The 25,672-nt window shown below is 44.4% G+C and overlaps 1 protein-coding gene across 1 annotated transcript in view; it reads right to left on the bottom strand.

The window, feature by feature from the left end:
• Positions 1 to 25,672, bottom strand: part of LOC119723827 (phenylacetaldehyde reductase-like) — a 117,566-nt gene that overhangs the window by 27,587 nt on the left and 64,307 nt on the right. Inside the window, exon 6 of the mRNA XM_038194706.1 lies at positions 6,669 to 6,749. Within this exon, the coding sequence (XP_038050634.1) occupies positions 6,669 to 6,749 (81 nt within the window). The remainder of the gene's footprint in view (positions 1 to 6,668; positions 6,750 to 25,672) is intronic.

Genomic DNA, 25,672 nt, shown 5'->3' with positions numbered 1-25,672 from the left:
CGCAGCAGCCCCGTTTTGAGTAACGGACTGAGGATTAGGAGCATCTGCACTTACGCGAGGCCCGCTAAACCCTAATTTAAATCCATTTGCAAACCCATTGCGTAAACATTCCCCGAATCCAAAAGAGACAATAACGCTGATAAATTCACTGGGGTGTGTGCGAGGCAGCACAAGCATTGACTGCCCTTGATGCAAGAACCCATAGAATTGAGTGTCACTATATTAGACGTGCTAACGGGGGGGGGGGGGGGGGGGGGGGGGGGGGGGGGGGGGGGGCAATGGCAATTGTCTTATTGCCCTGGGCTTTGCAAGTTGCTCCCCCATGTTTGGAAGAGTGACAGGAGGAGCACTTGTGGGTGTATTTGCATTGAGTATTTGTGCAACCAGTCCGGTTGAAGGCAAAGCATATTCCGCTGCCGCGGGACATCGAGTAGCCACGAAAAGGGCGCTGTTTTTAGGGGGAAACGTGCCCCCCCCCCCCCCTTTGACCCCCAAACAAAGGTTGGAAAGCCCCAGGGGCCGACAAGAAAAGAGCCCAAAGCTCACCATCGATAGTGGCCCATGACCTATGGGGATGGTGTTGTTGGCGCATTCTGAACTGCCCATTGTATTCCATCCGACCCCTCCCGACAAAACGTGCAGCAGTCATCCTTATGACATGCATGTACTTAAATAATTCCAATGCCCTCCCAGGGTGTGCCCCTACGAAAACTGAAGAGAACACGAGAAAGGCATCTGTCCACCCCATAATGGAAATGATTTGAAATGTTTTCTTCGCGTCCCTCAGCAGTAGTTGCCCCGAGTTGTTGAGACTAAGTGTGAAACTGGAAGTGGGGGATGGAATATGACGCTCCGAAAGCAAATCCAACTCAATGTACTCACTTTTCACTATTTTTTCCCTTATGTTAGATGGAACAATAGCACCTAGGGGGTCACAAACTTAAATCAATGGGCCCTCATCCATCCCAGGACTAGGCAAAATATTAGGCCTGCCCAAGGACATCCAAGCACTAGAAAACGATGACTGGCCGATGACAGCCGAAGTGGCCGATGACTGAGCCCTGCACTCATTGCGCTTGGAGTTGGACAGTTCGGATGACAGGGTACGCCTCCAACCGCCGACTGGAAGTGGGATGGAGCCGACTGGGTTGCCGCAATGATGCCTCCAAATGGCACCTGATGTGGCTGGGGTGCATAAGCAGATCTATCATCACGGGCTGCCGGGATCGAAGATCCACCCGCCGGTGATGAAATGCCCATGGCCGCTGAAGTCGTCGCACTCGCGATGTTTGCTGCCGCTGACCCAGCTGGGGGCGAGATGGTTGGCCGGATTACATCCGACATGGTTGAGATACTCAAGGACGATGTCGCTTGAGGAGGCTGAATTGTCCCCCGATGAGATTTATTATGGTAGTCGACACCCGCGGGGCGATTTTCGCTCCCGTTCCCCGGCGAAGAAAACCTGTCTCGTAATGGGCGATCATGAGTTCCGCCATGATCTGCAAATTGCTGTGTCGGGAGAGGGCGCCCTGGCGCCGGACCGCTAACTTGGCCTTCACGGGACAACGGGTCAAGGAGCGCCGTATTGCACGGGCTTGATTGCGGGTTTGTCTCGGTGGTCCCGAAAAATACAGCAGCGCTCTCCACCCTAACCGTCCCTGCGACAGCCCCGCCGATCTCCCGTGCCCTCCGCTTTCGCCCGCGGCCTCTCGGCATGTTAATGCCGGGGTTGATCCAACGTCGAATTATTTAGATTAAAAAACGGAATTTTTTATTCACCTTTATCGAAGCTAGTGTAGCACAAATTTTTTAACAGTGTAATTTCTAATAAGTTATCGCGCTGACAAAATTTCTATTGTTTTAGCCAATGTGACCTTGACCCTTGACCTATCGGCCCCAAATGCGATAGGCTTCTTAGGATTACCAAGAACAATACACAAACCAAATTTGAAGTTCATATGTTAAGTATTTCTCAAGTTATCGCGCTGACAAGATTTATCCCGACACACACACACACACACACACACAGTCGTTTTTTGCTATGCTTCCGAGGATCGGCTTTGTGTTTTCCTTTGTTCCCTTATCTAAACCTTTCCCATAAACTAAGCATGCAAACCGGCATTCGAGGACAATAGGCACCGTCGTCCGAGGATGAAAGGCCCCTTTGTGCTCCTTTGTTGTCTGTCCTTGAGCGTAATACCATACATGTACACCCACGAACACCATTTTCTTCTGATTGCGCACGATGTTCTTTCGAGGATGCGTGTTTTTGTCCTCGAACGTAAATTTTGTCCTCAATCGACTGGTGTGTTATCAAGTTTTTGACCTCGAACATACAGCAATGCAAGAGCACACACACCCACCCACACACCCACCCACGAAAGGACAAGGCGGAAACAGTATGCCCCTTTGGCTTCGCCGCGGGGCATAAAAACGATGTAATCTCCCAAAAGAGGGTGGAGCACCCCTTTACTAAATTAATGGATCCGTCCACAGAATGAAAGTCAGTCGCGAAACGAAAAGTTGATTTTTTTTAAGGTAGCTATTTGTCAGCTTGTTGCTACAAATAATTATAATTTTATAAGTTTAGTACAGTGAAAGGACCTGTTTGTTCTTAGAACAAAACTAATCAGCAATTATTGCCACGAAGCAAGTTTTTAGAGCTCAGAGCATGCTCGGACGCGGACGGAATTCGTTGGCAAAACAAATCAGCATGCGTCGTGGGAAAATTTTTTATCATAGTTCGCCCTGCCGCCGAGGCCGGGATAGCCCGAGGGCCGCCATTATATACCGGTAACATGTAGCGATTTACGATGTTCATTTCTCAACGTCATAAACTCAAATGATTATAGTATTTTGTTTACACAACAAAAATGAGATTCCTTCTTCAACTTGTTTTGTATAGCATGTGGAAATTGCAGTACCTATTTCTGTCAGACGTGCGAGGTACACACGCGTTTGTTCGATGTATGCACTTCCGAATTCAAACCGAAACGAAGTTCAGAGAAAAAAAATTAAACCCCAACCGAACTGAACCAAACCGAACTTTGAGGATCAGTTGCAGCACTAATTTAAAACTAGAGAAGTACAAGTCCAATTGCACTGCAACTATGCATGTATAGACAGGGATGTGTTATAGACGTAAATTGACATGACTTTGAACTTTGTAAGTTAAACGGATCATTTACATGTACATGTCTGCACATCGACAAAAAGCATACTCATGAAAAAATCATAATATGGAAAAGCTATATGGGCGATTACAAGCAAACAGAGACATGACCCCAAAAATTGAAATTCATTCCTGAGCTTGTTTTTGAGTGGTCGGGCACAACCCGACCACTCTTTGAATCTGTTAGAATTAGTCTTTCTTTCTTTTCTTTTTTTCCGTACAGCACGTTTCCGCGGGTTTTCTCCTAAACGGTTTATGATATGAACTTGTAACTTTCAATATAAATCGACCCTCATCCCAAGTGGTGCATATTACTCTGACGTCATTATGACGTCATCGGGTGTCAAATTACAAGCGATTTTAGCTGGAAAAGTGACCAATTACGTTCATCGATAACTCTTGAACAAAGTAATCAATGATGTTTGTATTCTGTAATCAGATAGACCATTAATTGATAAACATTTTTTGTCATGTACGTAAACTCGCTTGACATTTACTTCCGGGTTTACCGGAAGGTCAAAGTTAGGTGAATTCAAAATGAATACGTTAGCCTGAAATCAAAACAAAGCAAAATTTCTTCCAAACGGTTTACGGTACAATCACAAAAACTTGTGTGAACTTGTACCATGTTTAATACGAGGATGTAATACATTTTGTTACGTCATCATGACGTCATCCGGTATTAAATTACAAGCGATAAGGGCACATTTTGACAAAACAGTTTGTGCTAAATAGAGTATCGTGTTCGTTTTTTTCGTGAGGTTTATGCCGTGAGAAACATTTCTTGTTCCGGACACAAAACCACTTGACCTTTTCTTCCGGTGTTACCGGAAGTGCAATGAAAACTGAATATAACGCAAAAGCAGAAGCATTTTAGTACAGACATATATATTATGCAAGGGTTCAGTGAGAAATGCAAGTCACAAAAACTGTGTGATGACGTCATAATCCGAAAGGGCGCCCCTAGCGGCACATAAAATTGTGTTTGTTTTCTTTAATCTGAAGAACATCGGTTCCAATTTTACCAAATCGCCCTTGATATTCTTTGATTAACCACAGATAACTTGGCAAGGTTTCAAATTCATGACGTAATCAGACCGGAAGTTACGTCGATGAGCATTTGAAAATGATCATCTTGAATTCTATCATTTGATCCATGTCGTATATCTTCGTAGCCCAAATAACGATCCCATAACAATTAATGTTAACCTTTTGCTTCCAAATACTAGTGACGTCATGAAACCGGAAGTTAGGTGTTATAAATACATACAGTTATATTTTCCATATTTGCATATGTTATTTAACTTCACAAACAAACATTTATCCACTCCGAACTAAATCAGTATTCACTTCCCGTTTTTTTAAGAATGACGTCATCAAGCCAGAAATAACTTGTATGTATACATAAAATGTTTGCGAAAATTTAGCACACCGTTAAAGATGCATTTTTCAGCAAAATAATTTATTTTGATGGAAAGGATTAATTTTGTGATCCTTTGTTGTTACATAAACATATTCATAACTTAACTCGTCAGTGTTTCATGAACAAATTGCCTGCCCGACCACTCTGCGTTTGTAACAACAAACGCGAACCTCTAGTTTACTTTTAAGTTATTGCTAACACATGTAAGGATCAGGATATAAACTTTTTTCACCAATCCTTCATCATTTTCTGTGAAAAAATTCAGATTACTAAAGGTGTTCTTTGGCGGGAAAAAAATTAGCCTTTCAATATTCAAATTTCAAATGGTTGGTTATTTTCACACAGAACTAGCCTTATTAAAACTATATTTTACTTTGATACTTTGACTTCAGATCTTCTCAAAACATTAACAAATTTTGGACCATGGCTCCTTGTATAGCAGTGTTGGTGCAATTTTGTTGCATTGGTTTGGGTATGTAATGCGAGTAACCAAAAGATCACGTTTTTGACATTGCTGTTGAATGAAATTGATTCTGTCTTTGCCATTTCATATTTTGCTTCTTCCCTAAGTAACAACTATTGAATTGATAAAAGAAATGAAAATGATACCAAGCATAATGTCATCAGGAGGTGTCAAAAATTGAAATGCGAGTAACCGGTAATGCGAGTAACCACTGTAATGCGAGTAACCATATAACTTTCCATGATGATAATGAATAAAAATTTTGACTTTTAAATACTGATTTACTGTTTTTTGATAAGAAGAAATAATGTAAGCCCCTTGAAAATGTAAAGTGATGCAGACTAGGATTTGTGGTACACATATCTGAAAAGTATTAGAATTCATAGGGCCTACATCAAAAGTTGCTCATAATTTGCATACAATCACATTGTGTACAATCAATCTAATGTTGATGTACAAACAGTTAGAGCAAATTTGAGAGTTGATGAGGGATTGTTATCAGTAAATATGCATAAATGACATTTTAAGAGTTATTATATTGCCATGTACATGTATTGTTCAGCAAGTTCAATAGGACTGTGCTGGGCACCACCAAACTTTTCTAAAATACAAATTAAGATTGATTGGTAATCTTTTAATTATACTGATACTTAAAGAATGATAAATTGATTATTTGTATATCCTAGCCATTTGTTTTGTTTGATAAAATTATTTAGGTTGAATTAGACCTATCCTGATTGAGATTTGATTTTTTTTCCAACCAAATGAACCAAATTGGAATGCGAGTAACCATAATGCGAGTAATTTTTGTTGGCTTTATTTTGGTTTCAGTCCATACGTTTAGGGTTGTGCAACTCCATGCTGTTAAAATCTGATCAATATTGTGGGTGTAAAATTTGTATTTGACCCCAGCCAAAGTGTGGACAAACTGTAATGTGAGCAACCGTAATGCGAGTAACCAACCTTTCTTGCCGTATAATTTATATCTGATTTGGGTCTTCATTTTTATTAACCATTTCAGTTAAGTACTATGGTAGGTGTCCTGTAAATATATTAATTTGGTCATTGCACTTTCAAATTAAGCAGACAGGGGAATCAAATCAGAGCCATTTTTTGGCATGTCCTTTTTGTGTAATGCGAGTAACCGTTTTTTCGAAGATTGCCAGGATCTTGTCATGGTATGAACATATTTTTTTTACCATTAGGGTGAAGCCTTGAATATAGGGTATATTTATGCAGCATAAGAGATAGATAGTCCGACTACTGCTAAAACCACAGCAATCGGAACACGAAAAGGTGCAAAAAAGTGTAATGCGAGTAACCGTGGAATTGCCCATATGTTCTGTTCTTAACAGACATAAATCTAGTTACTATTATGATTATTATCTAAATTTCAGGGATCACTTAACAAAGGAAGTTTCTAAGGGGCATTTCATTAATTACTTATCTCTCTTAATGGGTAAACAAATCTGTGAATTTTTTTAAGGAAACTTCATGGCAAAGTGGTACTTATACAACTTTTTGAGGGGTAAAGATGTTTAAACAACACGTAAGGATTTCCATACACATAAACTTAAAGTTTGGAACAACTACATAATTACAAACTTTACCTTGGTCTCTAAACTCTTCATTTAGCGCCTTTGACATATCTGTCATCCACATGTTGCCAGCTGTAACAATAAACCGCTGACCTGCAGCAAATAACAAAATAGACCAATGAATTTCATACCCAATGCAAAAATGCCAACAGCTTAAATATAATAATAATATAATTTGTTATAATATAAGATCTTTGGCTACATAGATAGATTTCCCTCAACAGTACTCATTTCAACTACACATGGACCAAACATCTTCAGATACTGTCATACACTTTTCTATTATTTTCTGTTGTGCCCATGCGCGAGTGGAGAGCAAGTTATGAAAGATCGCTGAACATAATCTGCTCAAATACCACCTGTTTGAGCTTAGTTTCACTCACAATCTCTACACATGACTTTTTAGATAAGGTTTTTAAAGGCGGGGAATCAACTGGTTTTCATCTGTACCATCTGTCCAGTGTGCGTGTAGATGGCGTCTACTTTATAGACTTCTGACTGGAGCTTGTCATGGCTGATGGCCTGGACGCGTGATGAAGAAATGCTAAAATTGTGTGTGGTGACCCAAAGTGTTGTTCAAACGCTGTTTCTTGTATTTATCATGAATAACATTACGGAGACGGTGAGTATTGTAACTTTCTTTGTTATCACCTGGACCATCATTTATATTGGAACAATCTATCAGAGAAAGGTTCCGATGAGGAATACCAAAACCAAAACTGAAGCGGAGCTAACTCACATGAAAATTAGGTTCTACCCTAAGTTGCACAGAAAGACATATGTCAAATCAAACACATGTACAAATGCAAACTAGAAATGTGTGTGTGGACAAACACTGAGCTGTTCGACAAACACTGAGCTGTTCGACCTAACAAACCTTTGCAAAAAGAATTTTGAATTTACCAAGTTCAGTTGATGAGATATTAGTAAAAAGTCCAAAAATTGAATAATTTACATAAAATCACATGACGACGTCATCGTGACGTCACTGCAATTTTTGTCTATAACACGTCCCGGAATACATAAATACCAAGTTTGAACCCAATCGGACTTCCGGTTCTGTAGATATAGGGTCTTAAATTATGCACATTTAGGATGACGTCACGTGACACATGATGATGTATGAATCTTCAGATGGTGGTCTAAGTGTGTGCCACGTTTGGAGTTGATCGGATCGTTTTGTTTGTTATTGTTGGTAATTAGCCGAAAATAGTAAAATTGCAAAAATTAATAAAAAATCAGATGATGACGTCATGATGACGTCACTTCAGATTTTGAATGCTTTTATCGATACCTACCTATGCATCAAGTTTCATAACGAATGGACATACCCTATATATGTTAATCAGAAAATCAGGTTTTTGATGACGTCATGATGACGTCACACATTTTACAAAATTGTGTGCATCTATCTATGACCTAACAAACCTTTTACATAAAGAATTTCAAATTTACCACGTTCTGTTGATGAGATATGAGTAAAAGGTCCAAAAATTGGATAATTCATATAAAATCACATGATGACATCATCATGACGTCACTGCAATTTTTGTCTATATTACACATCCCGGAATACCTGCATATCAAGTTTGAACCCAATCGGACTTCTGGTTTTGTAGATATAGGGCCTTAAAATATGCACTTATAAGATGTCGCGTGACACGTGATGACGTCACGATAACGTCATGATTCGGCCTTAATCTTCAGATGGTGGTCTAAGTATGTGCCAGGTTTGAAGTCGATAGGATGTGAAAAAAGTCCCAAAGTCCTGTGTAGAACAAAAACACGTGTTTTCCTATGGGGAAAAAGTGGGGGGGGGGGGAACAAGAAAAACTAGATATGTGTTTGTGGACAAACACTGAGCTGTTTCAACCATTTTAGCAGCAACTGCCATGACGAAGTTTCATCCAAATCGAATGAAAACATACATGAGTATTCTATAAATGGTGGTCTGAGTGTCGATCCGATGTTAAAAAAAAAAAAAAAAGACCCCAAAAAAGAAGTCCCAAAGTGGGGTGTTGTACGTTTTCATTCGATTTGGATGAAACTTTGTCATGGCAGTTGCTGCTAAAATGGTTGAAACAGCTCAGTGTTTGTCCTATGGAAAACAGAATGTTCAGAAGCTGGTCTAAAGTGTGTGCCAGGTTTGAAGTCAATCGGATTGTATTTTATGTAATTTTTGGTAATGAGAAGACAATATTAAAAATTTTTAAATGAATAAAAAATCAGATGATGAGTCATGATGACGTCACTTCAGATTTTGAATGCTGTTATCAATACCTACCTACCCACCAAGTTTCATAACGATCAGACATACCCTTGTGTGAATCAAAAATCACATTTTGGTGACGTCATGATGACGTCACACATTTTTCGAAATTTTCTGTATCTATCTACGACCTAACAAACCTATTACAAAAAGAATTTCGAATTTAGTACGTTCCATTGATGAGATATGACTTAAAGGTCCAAAATTGAATTATTCATATAAAAATCACATGATGACGTCATCGCGACGTCACAGCAATTTTTTCTATAACACGGCTCAAAATACCTACTTACTGAGTTTGAACCCGATCAGACTTTCGGTTCAGTAGATATACTACCGTAATTTTTGGAATATAAGCCGCGGCTTATACGTTGAATTTGCCCATGAAAATGTTTACTGTGGCTTATATACAGGGCGGCTTATACGCCGAGCCTTGAAGAATAAAAATAAGATTCACATGTGTATTTTATGTACTGGTACAAGAAGAGATGTGTTGCTGAAATGAATTATAAATTAAGAAAGTCATTAACAAACCGAAACCACGTCTCACGTAAAGGTACCGAGCGGTAAAAAGTACGGTGATGAAAGTTGTCTTTGACACTTGCAACCAGCCGTACGTGATACTGGTACAGTGCAGCAGCGATATGCAGCATGCTTTCCCCCCAGGCGGACCACACCATTTGTGGTAATAAAGGGGTGTTCTTTCTTGGGAACAATAATTACCAATATTTCCGCTGTTAAAAAAAAAAAAAAGACGACTAAAATTGTTATGGCATTCGAAACATTTTTTTTATTACATAATCAGTTGTTCAACGTCACAATATATTTTGTTTTCTTGAAATGTATTCAAGAAACGATGTAAAACTCAAAAGAGGGACTAAATCACCCCTTACAAAATTAATGGATTCGTCTATTAAAATGTCCGCTTCGTTTTGGCTATTTCCGAAGAAAGTTACGATTGAAACTTGAATTTTTATCGCAACTACTCCTTAGTAATCGCAACAATTTGATAAGTTTTGAGGTAAAAACGGACCTGCATGTTTATTCGTAGGACAAAACAAATCAGCATCTGTTGCCACAAAGCAAGATTTGTAGCGCTCCAGTCAGACAACACACGGTGGGTTTCATACTCTCCCACGTGCTGTGGGAAAATGTTGTCATTCACCGGCGTGCGTGGCGCAGGCTGCCGGGCTATGACGGGGCAGCCGGCAGCAGTTCCCGGTGTTTATTTCTCATCAATTCCCATATATGTTTGTAAAAGTATCGATTGTAAATGATTTGATATAACTTTTGTGGCCCTTTTAATAGCTTCTGTAGTGTAAATGGAACTGGTTCAGAGCATTTTGACTAGAATTTGGAGGCCTTACAAAATTGAAACCGCAGCGGTCGGTGCGGCTTATACGCCGGTGCGGCTTATACGACGACTTCAAATCTTAATTTGCAGATTTTTGCGTGCTGCGGCTTATACGCCGCGCGGCTTATATTCCGAAAATTACGGTACTACTACTGCTGCACTTGACCATCAGTGGGTTGTAGTGACCCCAAACCTCCCCGGTGAGGGGCAAGAGACCAGCACTCGATTGGTGACAGCTGCACAGCATCTGCAACCTGCTTAAGCCAGGTAAGCCGGGGACGACCACGAGGCCTGGACCAGGTGGCAGACTGTTGCTCAAGGTGGAACTGGACAGAAGCATCAAGGGCAAGACAAGAAGGAGCAGGAGGTTGGAGGCGCCAAACTTGACCAAAAAGGGTGTGTCGCCTCCCTGAGATCTCAGACAAAATGCTACCAAGCCCCATACTCTGCTGGATGATTGCGTTGGAAATGAAGTCAAACCATCGGATTCCAAGTATGCGACGCTGACACTGCATGTGAAAAGCTTGAATGCGTTCATCTTCTTTCTTGCGTAGTGTCCAGGTTTTGGACCCATAAAGGAGGGCAGAGAGCACACACGAGCAATAAAACCGAAGTTTTACTGAAAGACTGGCCTTGCTCCTTCAAAGATGATCAAGTTGGCCCATGATGGTACTGGCGATGCCGATTCTGCATAGTATGTCCTTACTGCAGAAACCTGATGAATCTTGGGATACTGACCCAAGATAACAAAAGGACTCAACGGGTTCGACAACATCGGAATCCAGGGAAATTTGAACAGGTGCTTGACCGCATAGTAACTGAACCTTGGTTTTTGTCCATGATGGTTTAAGGCCTATGTAACTGGCCTCACGCTCCAAGGTTGCGAGAAGTTCCCCCCATCTGGTTGGATCCTTAGTGAAGAGGATGGCATCATCTGCATACAGGAGGTCGGTAAACCTGTGCTCGCCTACATCAATTCCCAGTGAATCCTCACATTGTGACAGGATTGTGTCCATGGCTGAGCAGAACAAGGTTGGTGCCAGCACGCAGCTCTGCCGAACTCCGGAGGAAGTCAGTAAGGAGGGAGATAGTTCGTTGCCAACCCTGACCTTGGCTCTTGTGTCTAGGTGTAAAACCATGATAAGATCTAAAATCGTGTCCAGGATTCCCTTTGAGGAGAGGATATCCCAAAGCTGGCTACAGAGTCAAAGGCTTCCTTGATGTCCACGTAAGCGACTGAAAGGGGGTGATTGTACTCATGGTGAAATTCAGCAAAGTATACGCAAAGCAAGAATTGCATCTGAAGTGGAAAGATTGGGAGTAGATGGGACGGTAACTGCAGGGTGATGGGACGGTAACTGCTGCAAGCCATTTTTGACCCTTTCCCTTTGTAGAAAGGAAGAAATATTCCATCTTTCCAGTCTGCTGGAACAAAACCCGAGGACCAGATGTTAGAACAAATCTTATGAAGAGCCCTACTTATGGGCACATCTGCAGATTTGAGATACTGAGGGAAGATGCCGTCCTCTCCTGCAGCACGACCTGACTTCAACTTGCGAATAGCAGAAGACACTTCACCCAGAGATGGGGGATCACAGTTGAGATCAGAGACCAAAGATTCAGGAGGTGGGACTTCATGTGGTCTGGGCGTTGCTGGTGGAAAGTTCAGAGACTTGTTGAAGTGGTCATTCCAGCGGAACAGTGTTGCAGGGAGAACCATCCGCCTTGGAGATCGGAATGAAGCTCAATGCTTGCTGCATCCGCGAAGACGCTTGACTGCCTTGAAGGCGGGGTGGAGATTATTTTATCTCAGGTAAGCTTCGGCCTCAGAGACAATGGAGTCATACCAAGCATCACGGTCTTGCTTCGCTTTGGCCTTGTATATCCCCACCAGGCCGTGGCTTTCGACATGGTTGCAGCTCAGACAGGCAGCTCGTTTCTGCTCAATGATGTCAAGGGTCCCTTCGGTGAGCCAGAGGCGACACTTAGAACGGCAGGAAGGTACAGCAGCCTCAGCGGCACCGAGAACTGTATCACGGAAAGAGACCCACGAGTCTTCAACAGAGTCAGGCAGTTCACCAAGAGCATCAAAGCGGTTCCGAACCTCAACCAAGTAGATGGTGGCCACCAGAGGGTCTTTTAGAAGAAGATGGCGGTCTAGGCAGCGTTTGGGCAAAGTCTTTTTGGTGAAGTGATTGATGCGGACTTGTGCTACAACAAGTAAGTAGTCCGAGACAGTCTTTATCTGCAGAACGAAGATGTCTGGGGGAAAACGAGGCTAACTGGTTTTTGGTCAGGAAACCTTGGCTAGGTATCAGTCGGACACCATGTGGCTCCCATCTGATGTGTCCATCAGCAATTGTAAGTGCATGGAGCTCACTTTGCATTCTGGCTGTGGCCGCAGCTAGAAGAAAAAACGTTTTCACAGTCAGGTTCATCAGGGAAGCCCTGGAAAGTGGCTCAAATGGAGGCTTGGCTAACACTTGCAGGACCTTACCCAAATCCCAAGAGGGTACCAGACGGCGTTGCGGGGGCCACTCAATAAACATGCCCTTGAGAAGTTGAGAAGTGCATTACTAGTCGAAATAGTTGAACCATCCGGAAATTCCTTATGGATGGCAGCAATTGCCGAGCGACAACCCCTAATAGTTGCCACGGACATATCTTGCGAAAAGAGTGCCATTAGAAAGTCCCCAATGGCGGTTAAAGGTGCAGATCAGGGATCAGCAGCTTCCCTTCTGCACCATCTAAGATAATGTTGTACTCTGCCATTGTATGTCCGACGTGCGGACTCCCTTCGGCCGTTGGCTGCCACGGTTGCAGCGTTTGCCGAAAGGCCTGCTGTTCGGAGAGAAGATTCGACAATAACCTGCAGGTTAGATTGAGTTTCTCTAGGTCTGGGTGAAGAAACCCCGACCGGGGCTGACTCAGGAGGTCGGTCTGCTGTGGCAACAGGATTGGAGGGTGTATCAGTAGGCGGGTGAGCCTTTAAGACCATGGTTGTCTTGGCCAAAAGGGGGAGATCAGTAGAAGCTTGCACTGTTTTGTCTCCACTTTTGTTATCCCACATGGTAGGAGAGAGATTGGGTTGAACCCATAAGCAAACATGTTCCCCCAACTCAGTGAAAGTGCATCCATTGCCTAAGCTTGCGGGTCAGGAACCCGGCTGCAATACACTGGGAGCTGATTGTTCAGGGCTGAGGTGAATAGGTCTATGTGGGTCCTGTCGAGTGTTAAGAAGATGCCCTGTACCACTGTAGGGTGGAGCATCCAATCTGTGGGGAGGACTTTGCCTCTGGACAGGGCATTGGCCATGACATTCAGCCTTCCTGCCAAGTGTACTGCCATCAAAGTTATGTTGTTGGAAATGCTCCATTGGAGAAGTTTCCATGTGTACATGCATAAGCGGCTGGACCGGGTGCCCCCTTGTCGGTTGATGTAGGAGACGACAGTCGAGTTGTCTGAACCAACCCGAACAATCTTTCCCGCAGTCTCCCTTTGGAAATAGATCAGAGCTTTTCCCACAGCCAGTAGTTCCAGGACATTGATATGGAGAGCCCATTCTACTGGAGACCAAGTACTGGCGACTGAATCCTCTCCTGTGTGTGCTCCCAGCCGTTGTTTGATGATCTGTTGTAAGTGTCAATGTCGGTTGGGGAAGATGAAACCTTCAACCGGATGACAGATTGCGTGGGTTGCTCCACCACATGATATGATGGTGGACCAGGGGGAGCACTGGCACAAGCTTGGACAGTGGGTCACGTTTTGGCCTGTAGTGGGCAAGTTGATGCAGCTGTATTGGCCGCATGTACAACCGGCAGGAAGGGATCAGATCTACCATACTGGCCATCAGGCCCAAGAGGCAGAGCCAAGCCACTGCTGGGGCTGTGTAGGCTGACATTAGCAGAACTGCACATTCCACCAGATTCTCCAGTCGTTCCCGAGTGGGACAGGCTATGCCGCAGGATAGATCCAGTTCCGCCCCCAGAAAGGTTGGGCGAGTTGATGGTATGGGATGTGACTTTTCGTTGTTCAGAAATCCCAGACTTCCTGCAATTTCCATTGTGGTGGTGACTGCTTGACATACCTGATGTTCGGCCATGCCCACAATCAACCAGTCGTCCAGATAAACGAAGATCAGAAACTTCTTTGTCTGAGGACGGCTGCCACAACCTTTGTGTGAAAACCCTTGGTGTGGCTGGGAGCCCGAATGGAAGAACGATGAACTTGTAGGTTACTCCTGCATACATGAATCGGAGGAATTTCGAATGCAAGTCCCGAATGGGCACATGGAGGTAGGCGTCCTTTAGATCTAAAGTTGCCACCCATGACTGAATGGGTAGGGAATCCAACACTGTGCGACGGGCCTGAGATCGGGGGCCGAAACGGGGAGACTGTCATTTATGCCTAGGTCCCCCTCCAAAACCCAGAGCGAGGGGTAAAGGAGGACCCTCCACGTCTCCCTTAACGGCCAAAGGACAATGGCTGGTAATAAGCTGCCAAGGATGTATATGTCAGGGCAGTCGAAGATTGAGCTGTAGTGGTTGTGGTTGTGGCTGCAGCAAGTTGGCTTGTTCGGGGACGAAAAGGCCGTGGTGGTTTGCGAGGTAAAGGCTGAAAAGATGCTTTGTTCCCACGCCTAGCAGGCCGAGATCCTTTAACCTCAGATGACTAATACGGAGGTTTATCTTTTCAGTGGCCTCTATCCGTTTGCTTCTTTCTCCATCAGTTCTTGAAACTTATTGTTAAATAAGTCAGAACCAAAAAATGGAAGAGCATCGAGGCGTGCCCGCACTCCATCAGAAGGGAGAAAAATTGTATCCAATACATTCGACCTTCGCACCATTGTAGCGAAAATAGAGATTCATGTAAACTGTTCCATGCACAGCTGTAAATGCTCATCCATACATTGGAAAGCCATTTTAGTGGACTCTGGGGAAACATCAGAGTCAGCTTCACAAGCACAGACCAACAATTTGGAAAGCAGCTGTAAAAAGCAACTGACTTTCAACCCAAAATGTAAGGCTATATCCACCTTCGCCAGGGTATCTTCCAATTTGCCATGCACGCGGTCGAAAAACGGGGATTTCCCCGACGCCCGGTTGCCTCTGTCAGTCGCCATTTTATCCTTGGCTGCATCCGGGATTACAGGCACCGCTACATATTTGTCATGATCTTTCAGCGGCACCCGAAAAGTCCGTGCTTTAATACTATCTTTGGACTGCCATTTTTTATGTGCCACCACAGCTCCAATGAGGTCCCTACAAACTTTATCTATAGGGAACGCCAGGAATGTTTATCCCCGGGACAAAGACTGCCGTTCATCCTGCCCAGTCTGTGGTTCTTTCTCTGCCAGCATCTTGAGCGCTCAGACCATATCTTTCATGACTGTCCGAAATTGGAGGTCAGCCGCCAAAAGGGGGGTGACATTAGCTGATTCTTCTCCGGAAGAATGATCATCACCGGATAACGGGTCGCCGTCTATTTCTGAGGCCGGGGCCACACCCGGGGCCGCAACCGGGGCCGAACCCGAGGCCGCAGGTGGTCTGCCCGAACCCGAGGCCTCGCCCATGGTGGCTTCTTGTGCTGCCCGGTTTCCTTGTGGGGCCGGTTGGTCATGCATGGCCCCCGAGACGGTCAGAAACTTCGCCCGACGTCGGAGTTGGAGTCCGAGAATCTTTCCGATGGGCAAATTGACAATTCATCCCTGCGTTCCGTGGACGTGGGTTAACGCCAAGGAGGAGTCGATAAATTAACAGGAGCTGGCGCTAGCGCCGGATGCTGGGGGACCAGAGACACCAGCGTAGCTGACAATTCCTGAAACCATGGGAGCAATAGCGCTTGCGTGCTACTCTGTTTCCCGTGACGACGACGACGAATTGCATGGTATCTACTCTTTCGTTTAAGGCTTGACACCGAATCTGCGTGGGGACGTATTAAGTCGTGAACCCCAAACATGACGAGTGATGTAGTCAATGTGCAATGACAACACCAGACCCTTCACTTACAGATCTCATGGCATCTGCCTAAGTATGCAGGAGTGATTTCGTAATCTATATCATACAGTACACCTTTCAATTCACAGTATCAAAAAGTGAAATTCATTTTTGCACCAAAATGTCCATGATACTGCAACAGATGTCATCATTAGTGATTCTTAAATTTTGTACACATAAAGTCTGAAATGTTCAATCAATCATTGTTATTTTAGATATTATCAACGAATTACGTTTTTTAAGAGTGGCAATGCATATTTATGATTATGCAAATAAGGGTGGAGTTTGCAGACCGACGTTAATGGCAAACTGATTACCAAGGGACATTGAGTACTGGTATGGGAAGGGCAATGAAGCCTACAAACTTCCTACCGACATGGTGTTGCTAGGCAACTGTACAGTCGACTCTCGTTAGTACAAACTCTGTTAATACAAAATTCTGGTTATAACAAACATAAAGCCTTGGTCCCGACTGTGCATTTATGTGCACAATGAATGGGACTGATGTTCCTCTTAATACAACATTCTGATATAACAAACAATTTGGCTAGGTCCCAACGAGTTTGTTATAAAGAGACTCGACTGTATATCCATGGTGACAGTGCATTTTAAAGGGGCTACTGATGGATGGGGGAAGTACAGAACAGAATGAAGATTAAGCAAAATGCGACACATCACAAGAGGTTATTTTGGAACTCATCATTACTTTGAGACCGTGAATTCCAGCAAATATCAACAGAAAGTTCCAACGCTCGGCATTTCGTAACGTATATATTCTCAATCACAAACAAAACTGACGCCGGGATTCGGTGTTTTAATTCCGAAACGGTGGAAATGCTGGTAAATTGTTCTAAAGGTACACCCCTAGACCGTAATGGTGTGATCCACGTGATAAATGCTGCGGATAATTTGGTATCGCACTGATGCTCCGGGCACTCCTCATGTCTGGATCGTAAGTGCGATTCCAAATTTTTAGCAGCGTTTATCACGTGGTCTTTTGATTGGCCCGTCCGACGCCGCCTGTGGTTCTAGCGTCCGTATTACGTACGTCGCCTACATGGGATGGGCCTGGGATACAGGCTGCTGTGCATAGCGATATCATCAGCACGTGGTGATAGTCTACGTACGTTTGGTTAGCAAATAATTCTCTGTTTTGGAGGATAAATTTGGTGATATTTTCGAGGCAAAGTGTATGCAAATTTTGAGTGCGAGACTGAGATAGGTGACTGAATTTATTTTTCAAATGTCGCCGTATACGCTGCCTGGAATATAAGCTACAGGGACATTTTTCACTCAGCGTGAGAACCAACGTAGTGGCTTATCGAAAATTAGGGTAATGTGACGATGCCCTTTCGTATTTTTTTAATAAAGTTCGTTCCTCAGTAGCGATATTTTCGATATATTTTTCAATATCGATGTTTCCGAAGTTTTGATATTTTCGATATTTCTCCAAAATCCGATATTTTCGATATATCGATATTACCAAATAACTAACATCGGCGATATCGATATCAAACCAATATCGATGAAATCGATATATCGATATATCGACGGTGCTTAGAGCATAAACACTTCTAGAGCTAGCGAAAATCGTATATTGAGAGAGCTTCAATAGCATACAACTACACCTGATCGGCACTAGAAGAAAAGAGGGCGATATGCCGCTTGGCATCATGGGTATCGGGTATTGGCCCAGAGGGCACTGTGGTAGACATAAAATCTAGTGGGTATGGCCTACGGCCTATAAGTATAAGGAATAATGCATATGTAGGAATTAGCAGGTAAGAGAGGGCCCGAAGTGGACCAAAGGAGACACAAAAGGAAAGTTGACTATAAAAAACTATTGTGTTTTGTTCCTTCTTTTGATCGTTTTATATCATGTACTAATCAAACTGTTCTCTCCACACCACAGGTACCTACAATTTTGTTTTGCTCTGTCCCTTCAAAAGGCATGAGCAACTCCATTTGACTTGTACTATTTGTCTTCGTGTTCCTCCACTGATTTATTGTATTAACCACTTATTCTCTCCCTTTCTACAGATATGAGTGACACCATTTGCACTTTCCAACAGCTCAGAAAGGCAAAGGAAAAGGCCTTACGCTTTTCCTACCATCAGGATAACTACAGTTTTTACTCCCTCTCTCGATTTATCCCCAAAGGTTTGCAACTGTCTCACACTCCCTGCTTAGGAAACCTCCCACCACACCTTCAAAGGAGATGGAATCAAGTTTTACATGGTGCCTCTATTAAACTCATCAATATTCTCTCTCAGCAGTGTCAATTTACACGTGAGGACCTCCATCAGAATATTTCCCACCTTGACTCCCAACTCAAATCCAGTTGTTCTGACTCCACGTACAGGAATTTCCATGATGAGATTGAAAGGGGTTTGTCTAACCTTGACTCTGTCCTACTCAACAGGAGAAACAAGAAGATTGGTGGCTTGCTTGCCAAGCAACAGCAACGCAGACACAGACGTTTCAGACGTCCTAGGTCCCCATCTACCACGCCACCGCCAGAACCCCCTGTCAACACTGTGGTTAATCTTTCTTCCTCATCAATATCTGACGCAGAGCACAAACTTCTCTCCAAGGGTCTCAATTTTTGTCCCGCTCCCCGTTCTGTGAACCAGGTTCAGCTCAGCCAAGATCTCACGGAATACTACCGTAGAATCCGTCTGCGTGAGTTTTTCCTGGACAGTGAACCGTGCGAGCCAGAGCCTTTTCGAGTCAAGAGTTCATGGGTACCCCCCAAGAATCGTGTGCCAGCCATAGAGACATACGTTCAAGTTATCAATTCCCAAGTCACTAACCCGGACAACTTCCCCCACAGGACTCATGATAATCTCCCCAGAGAGGAGCGCCTGGCTCTCAACTCCTTGCGCTCTCGCACCGACATCATCATCAAGCCAGCAGATAAAGGTTCAGCTGTGGTCATCATGGATCGTCAGCAGTACATTGATGAGGCCCATCGCCAGTTGGATAATCGCACTAACTATACCCGCCTTGACTCTGACCCCACAGGCACTTTCTGTCGAGATATACAACAGGTACTTGACGATATGCGATCACGTGACCAGTTGACCAAGAAAGCTCACAAATTTCTTTCTCCCTGTGATTGTAGGACTGCCAGATTTTACCTTCTACCCAAGATTCACAAGGCTGGCAACCCCGGTAGACCCATCATCTCCGGTAATGGCTCACCCACGGAACGCATCTCCCTGTTCATTGACAGTTTTCTCAAACCCCTTGTCCCACAGATTTCGTCATACATTCACGACACCCCAGACTTCCTACGCAAGCTTGAAGGAATCAAGGACCAGATTCCCAGCACAGCCATCATTGGGACTTTCGACGTCTCATCTCTGTACACCAACATCCCACATGAGGAGGGTGTTCGTGCTTGCTCCTTGGCTCTGGCCAAGGCAGGACACACGACTCTCCCCCATCAGTGATGTTGGCACCCTCATGAGACTTATACTAACGAAGAACAATTTTTCCTTCCTTGGTGAACACTATCTACAGGTACACGGCACTGCAATGGGCACTCGCATGGCCCCGTCGATGGCTTGCCTCTTCATGGGCGACCTCGAAGAACGCATTCTTGCCTCGGCCCCATGTCGCCCTTGGATCTGGTGGAGATATATTGATGATGTTTTTTTCATCTGGACCAGTGATGAGGACAGTCTCTTGACCTTCACTAACCACATCAATTCCTTCCACAGAACCATCAAATTCACATCGGAGTTCTCGGCTCACCAAACCCACTTTCTGGATGTCACCGTCCGCAAGCAAGGCAACTCACTAACCACTGACCTGTATTCCAAACCCACAGACACCCACCAGTACCTCCACTCCTCCAGCTGTCACCCCAGGCACTGCAAAACTGGCATAGCGTTTAGCCAGGCACTCAGACTCAGAAGAATTTGTTCTAATGATTCCGATTTCTCCCGCCATACACAGATACTGAGGAACAACTTGGTGGCCAGGGGTCACAGCTCTCGCCAAGTTCATCGTGCCATTGCCAGAGCTAAAGCTATCCCCAGAAATCTAGCTCTCACAGGAAAGGCCCCTGATGCCATGGCAACGTTTCACCCCAATCTCCCTCCCCTTCGCAAAATCACTAATGACAATCATCATATCCTCCATACTTCAGATCGCCTTGCCCGCGCCATCCCCAACGGCCCCACATTGGCTTACAGGCGTCCTCGAAATCTACGGGACTTGATTGTTCGAGCTGAAGTCCCTTCCTTAGATGCATCCCCTCCCACCCAGCATGGTACTTTCAAGTGCAGTTCCAGATGTGTTGTCTGCCAGATTCATATCCAGGAGTCTGACTCCTTTTCTGGCCACTCTTCTGTCACTACCCACAGAACCATTGGTAACATCACTTGTAACAACTCTAATGTCATATATCTCATTTCTTGCAGGGTCTGTGGAGTGCAGTATGTAGGTGAGACTAAGAATACGCTCAAGAAGCGTTTCTATGCCCACCGGTCAACGGTCAACACCAAGAAACTAGACACCCCTGTTGGTCATCACTTCAACCTGCCTAACCACTCCATTTCTGATATGATTTTGCAGGGCATTGAATCTCTTGGCCATCGCAAGGACTCAGTTCGCCTCAGCAGAGAGAAAGTGTGGATGAATCGTCTTCAAACTATTCAACCACATGGTCTCAACATCCAACTTGGAAATGACTAATCCTTTTCTTCCTCCATTGTCTTCTGTTACAGATAATCCACCTGGTCTTCCTTGTTTGGGTTTACCCATCTTCCCCCATCTTTCATCCCTTTCCACCTCAATACTGTTCCCCCCCCCCCCCCCACATCATCCCTTCACTCTCACACTCTTTTGTCCGTTCCCACTCCCTGTGACCTTTGATCCTTCCCCTTTCTGGTCCCTCCCCTGTTTACACAAGACCCCTTGTGGTTTGCCATCTCCCTTTGTTTCTTTGTTCTCTCATCCACCCTCCCCTGCATCTTTCCACACCTTTCACACCTAATCCTCCTTTTGTGTTTCTTCTTTCAGCCCTGCATGTTTGTGTGCACCCCCATGTTAATGTATGTACCTCTGTCATTTCTGTTTTAGCCTCTGAAGAAGAACTTGCTAAGTTCGCAACGTCAGGCCACATTAATTTTAAGATTTATATATTTCAGGTCCATCCAGTCAGTAAGCAGTTTGCAGCAGTTTTACTTTTTTTCATAAAAAAAAAAAGTCAGGTGTGTTTACAAACACAAGAGCCCCGCAACCGTAACTGTTCCCATGACATATAACACCACTCTTTTAACATCAACTTACATGTACCTTGGTCACATGGAACGTTCATTGACAGCATTAGTGTTTTCTGTAGGTTTATATGAATTAATCCCTATGATGATGATCTCAGAACAAATACGAGATTTCTATTGTTTTAGCCACTGTGACCTTGACCCTTGAACTTGCGACCCCCAATGCAATAGGCTTCCCAAATGCAATAGGCTTCTTAGGATTGCCAAGGACGATCCAAATTTGAAGTTCACATGTAAAGTATTTCTCAAGTTATCGCGCTGACATTTCTATTGTTTTAGCCACTGTGACCTTGACCCTTGACCTTGTGGCCCCAAATGGAATAGGCTTCTTAGGATTACCAAGAACAATACACAAACCAAATTTGAGGTTCATATGTAAAGTATTTCTCAAGATATCGCGCTGACCATCTCTCTTTTGTTTTAGCCTCTGTGACCTTGACCCTTGACCTTTTGGCCCCAAATGCAATGAATAGGCTTCTTAGGATTGCCAAGGACAATCCACAAACCAAATTTGAAGTTCACATGTAAAGTATTTCTCAAGTTATCGCGCTGACAACATTTCTTTTGTTTTAGCCACTGTGACCTTGACCCTTGATCTTTCGGCCCCAAATGCAATAGGCTTCTTAGGATTGCAGAGGACAATACCCAAACCAAATTTGAAGTTCATATGTTAAGTATTTCTTAAGTTATCGTGCTGACAACATTTTTTTTGTTTTAGCCTCTGTGACCTTGACCCTTGACCTTTCGGCCCCAAATGCAATAGGCTTCTTAGGATTGCCAAGGACAATCCACAAACCAAATTTGAATTTCACATGTAAAGTATTTCTCAAGTTATCGCACTGACAAAATTTCTATTGTTTTAGCCACTGTGACCTTGACCCTTGACCTTTCGGCCCCAAATGCAATAGGTTTCTTAGGATTACCAAGACCAATACACAAACCAAAGTTGAAGTTCATTTGTTAAGTATTTTTCAAGTTATCGCGCTGACAAGACATACACACAAGGATACAAATTTGTGGTCACACCCACCCACACACCCACCCACACACCCACCCACACACCCACCCACCCACACACCCACCCACACACCCACCCACACACCCACCCACACACCCACCCACACACCCACCCACACACCCACACACCCACCCACACAACGTCGGTGCTACCTACATTATGTGGACGTCTTTTGTTCGGAAGTCCACACTGCGTATGTAAGACAAACTCACCCACCCAGACTTGTTTCACATACCTAGTGTGGACTTTCCTTTCTTTTCGTGTAGTTAAGGAACACCAGTGGAAAAACTCATTTTTCTCAAACTGTGAAAACTCTTACAACCCAATTTTTTTTCAATGATTCCCTTTAGTGTTTCTCTTCATTCTGCTACAGATAAACCTAACCCAAAAATGCCTCTAAACCTGTTTTCCAGAAATGGGGAAACACTGTGTGGACGTGGGCAAGTCCACACTTCGTCGCTGCTACCTACATTATGTGGACGTCTTTTGTTCGGAAGTCCACACTGCGTATGTAAGACAAGCTCACCCACCCACGGAAGGACAAAGCGGAAACAGTATGCCCCTTCGGCTTCGCCGCGGGGCATAAAAAGTCATTGTCTGAACCGCAGGCTACCTCAGTGGGAGCATACACAACAACAAAACGAAACACCTCGCTGACTATAATATGGAATGTCCCTCTACAACTCCTAACCTAATAAATAACAAAAACAAGAGCTGTTTCGGTGTGTACACCAAAACAGCTAAAAAAATAACAAAAACAGAGCTGTTTCGGTGTGTACACCAAAACAGCTAACAATATGGTGCTGATGTATATTCCCCCCCACAGAGGTGTGGTTGGGGTCTACGAGCGAATACTTACCTGCAGAGCAATTACTAATTTTGCATATTCCCCCTACCGGCAGGTATTTTCCGCTAAGAGTTTTACACAATAGTGCCTTCTGGTGCCCTACCCATAATACCCTGCGGCATGCGTGCCTCGTGAGCGTCCCCTTTTCTCGAGCGTTAAGTCGGAATACAAAATGTACTCATGGCATCGAGTATAGTGGGGTAGGAGGGAGGGATGCTCTTCAGGTAAGTATTCGCTCGTAGACCCCAACCACACTTCTGTGGGGGGGGGGGGTCTACTTCACTCTACTTACCTGTAGAGCAATTACTACTTTTGCATAGACTAGCACCGTCAAGGTGGTGGGTCATGCGAGATGCTATTGTGCTTTCACAGGGGCACGTAACACGACACGTAAACCCCAGATAGGCCCCGTCGCTTCACATGTGGACAAGGCAGCCTAAAAAAGGTCTGCATGATAAGGACATTAACCCCAACTCCCTAGGGGGTGTGCAAAATCATATTGAAATTGGAGGATTCCGGACTGTTAGGGCTATCCATTAACATGCTGACCAAGACGCGGTCCCCGATATGGGGCATTGCGCGTAATGATTATGACATACAACATATAGACACTGTTATATGTACTGAATTCAAGAAAGAATCAGAGTCAGGAGACATCAATTCTGGGGAGGTCTCCGGTCTGAAAATGTCGAGAACATGTTGGGGTTCAGTCAGTTGCCATCAACACTGTTCTTCCAAGCTCATCAACACTGTTCTCCCAAGCTCTCCCAAGATCGGCCCGTGTGCACACGGGCCGATCACACAGCCCCTGCCGTTGATACGCCCGTGGTTCCATGGATGACCATAACCAACCTTCAGGCAATCTTGTCATGAAAAGCCTGCAGGTATGGTGAGGTCGTCCTGATAAGCCTGCTGGTTTGGCACGGTTGTCACAACAAAAATGTGTCATGAGAAGCCTGCTGGTATGGCAGGGTTGTCATGACAAATACGTGTTGCGAGAAGCCTGCCATTATGGCAGGGTTGTCTTGACAAATACATGTGCAGTACATGAAACTGCAAGTGATCGATTCAAAGCGTCCCTGTGCAGCTTACGTACGACGTGACAGTCATGATCGGCACCAAAATTCTCTGTCTGGAACGGAAAGGAGTAATTTGATGCCTGGAACAAAGACATCCGGAGACACAAAGGACTCCGACGGTCTTAGTTCAAAATCCTTCCGTAGAAATCGAATGGGCACATTCAGTCTACACCAGGTGCGTTCCGTCTCTATTATACAGCAAGCAGTTGTTTTCTACATGTACATCTAGAAGTAACAACTGCTAAAAAAAAAGAAACCTTAGGGACAACTGAAACATATGTGAAATTGCCCACTGGTTCAAGGAACTACAAGTCATGTTTAAAGATCTCGATAACGTTTTTTGGAATGGCGTTGAAGAGGTCCCGCACTTCAAGGGTGTTGAAAACAAACATCCCCTTAATAAACTGACATGGGAGTACGACTGTCTAACATAAAGCAATACATGTATACTGTCATGTTAGAAGTCCCTCAAGTGTAGGCAGTAACAGCCGTAGCTCGTTTGAGAAAGGTCTGATGTGAACAGGATAGCATGACAGCATCCAGCACATCAGGAGAAATTCCTGCAGAGCCGGGTGAAGGAAACCCAAACTGCACTGCAACAGAATATTTGTATCCTCGGAAGAACCCCTGACTGGTGAACCAAGGGAATGGTTATAGCCCTGGGAAACCAATCAATGGGACCAACATGGAGTAAAGAGGATGACCTTGTCATCTTTCTGCTCCAGTTGCTTTAGTACCCGAGGGATAGGAGGAAACGGCGGGAAGATGTAAACAAGCAGCCCGTCTGTCTCCATCACCAATGTGTTCGTCTGCCACGAGCAGGGGTCAGGAACCCTTGTGCAGTACACTGGAAAAATGTGACCAATCCGTGTAACAAGCAGATTGACATGGTTAGTGGTTTAGCAGCTACCACTGTCGAGAGGATCCATCCCCTAAGGAGGACGTTAGAAGTGACGTTTTCCTTGTTTGGGAGGGAAATAGTCAAAAGCATGAAACTGCCATGACAATTAGTGAAGGCTGTGATCTGTGAGGCACACCCCTGTGAGGTTGGCAGCGTTGAACCATCACTGGAGGCATGACCTGCACTGGATGCAGTGATGACTGTGCCGACACAAGGAAAATAGGTGAATGTCACCATTCTCCATTTCCGCAGCGCAGCCCT

The sequence above is a fragment of the Patiria miniata genome, unplaced genomic scaffold, assembly GCF_015706575.1.
Source record: "Patiria miniata isolate m_02_andy unplaced genomic scaffold, ASM1570657v1 HiC_scaffold_17, whole genome shotgun sequence".
NCBI lineage: Eukaryota > Metazoa > Echinodermata > Asteroidea > Valvatida > Asterinidae > Patiria > Patiria miniata.
The sequence above is the reverse complement of the archived record's forward strand: the minus strand, read 5'-3'. Positions and strand labels throughout refer to the sequence as shown.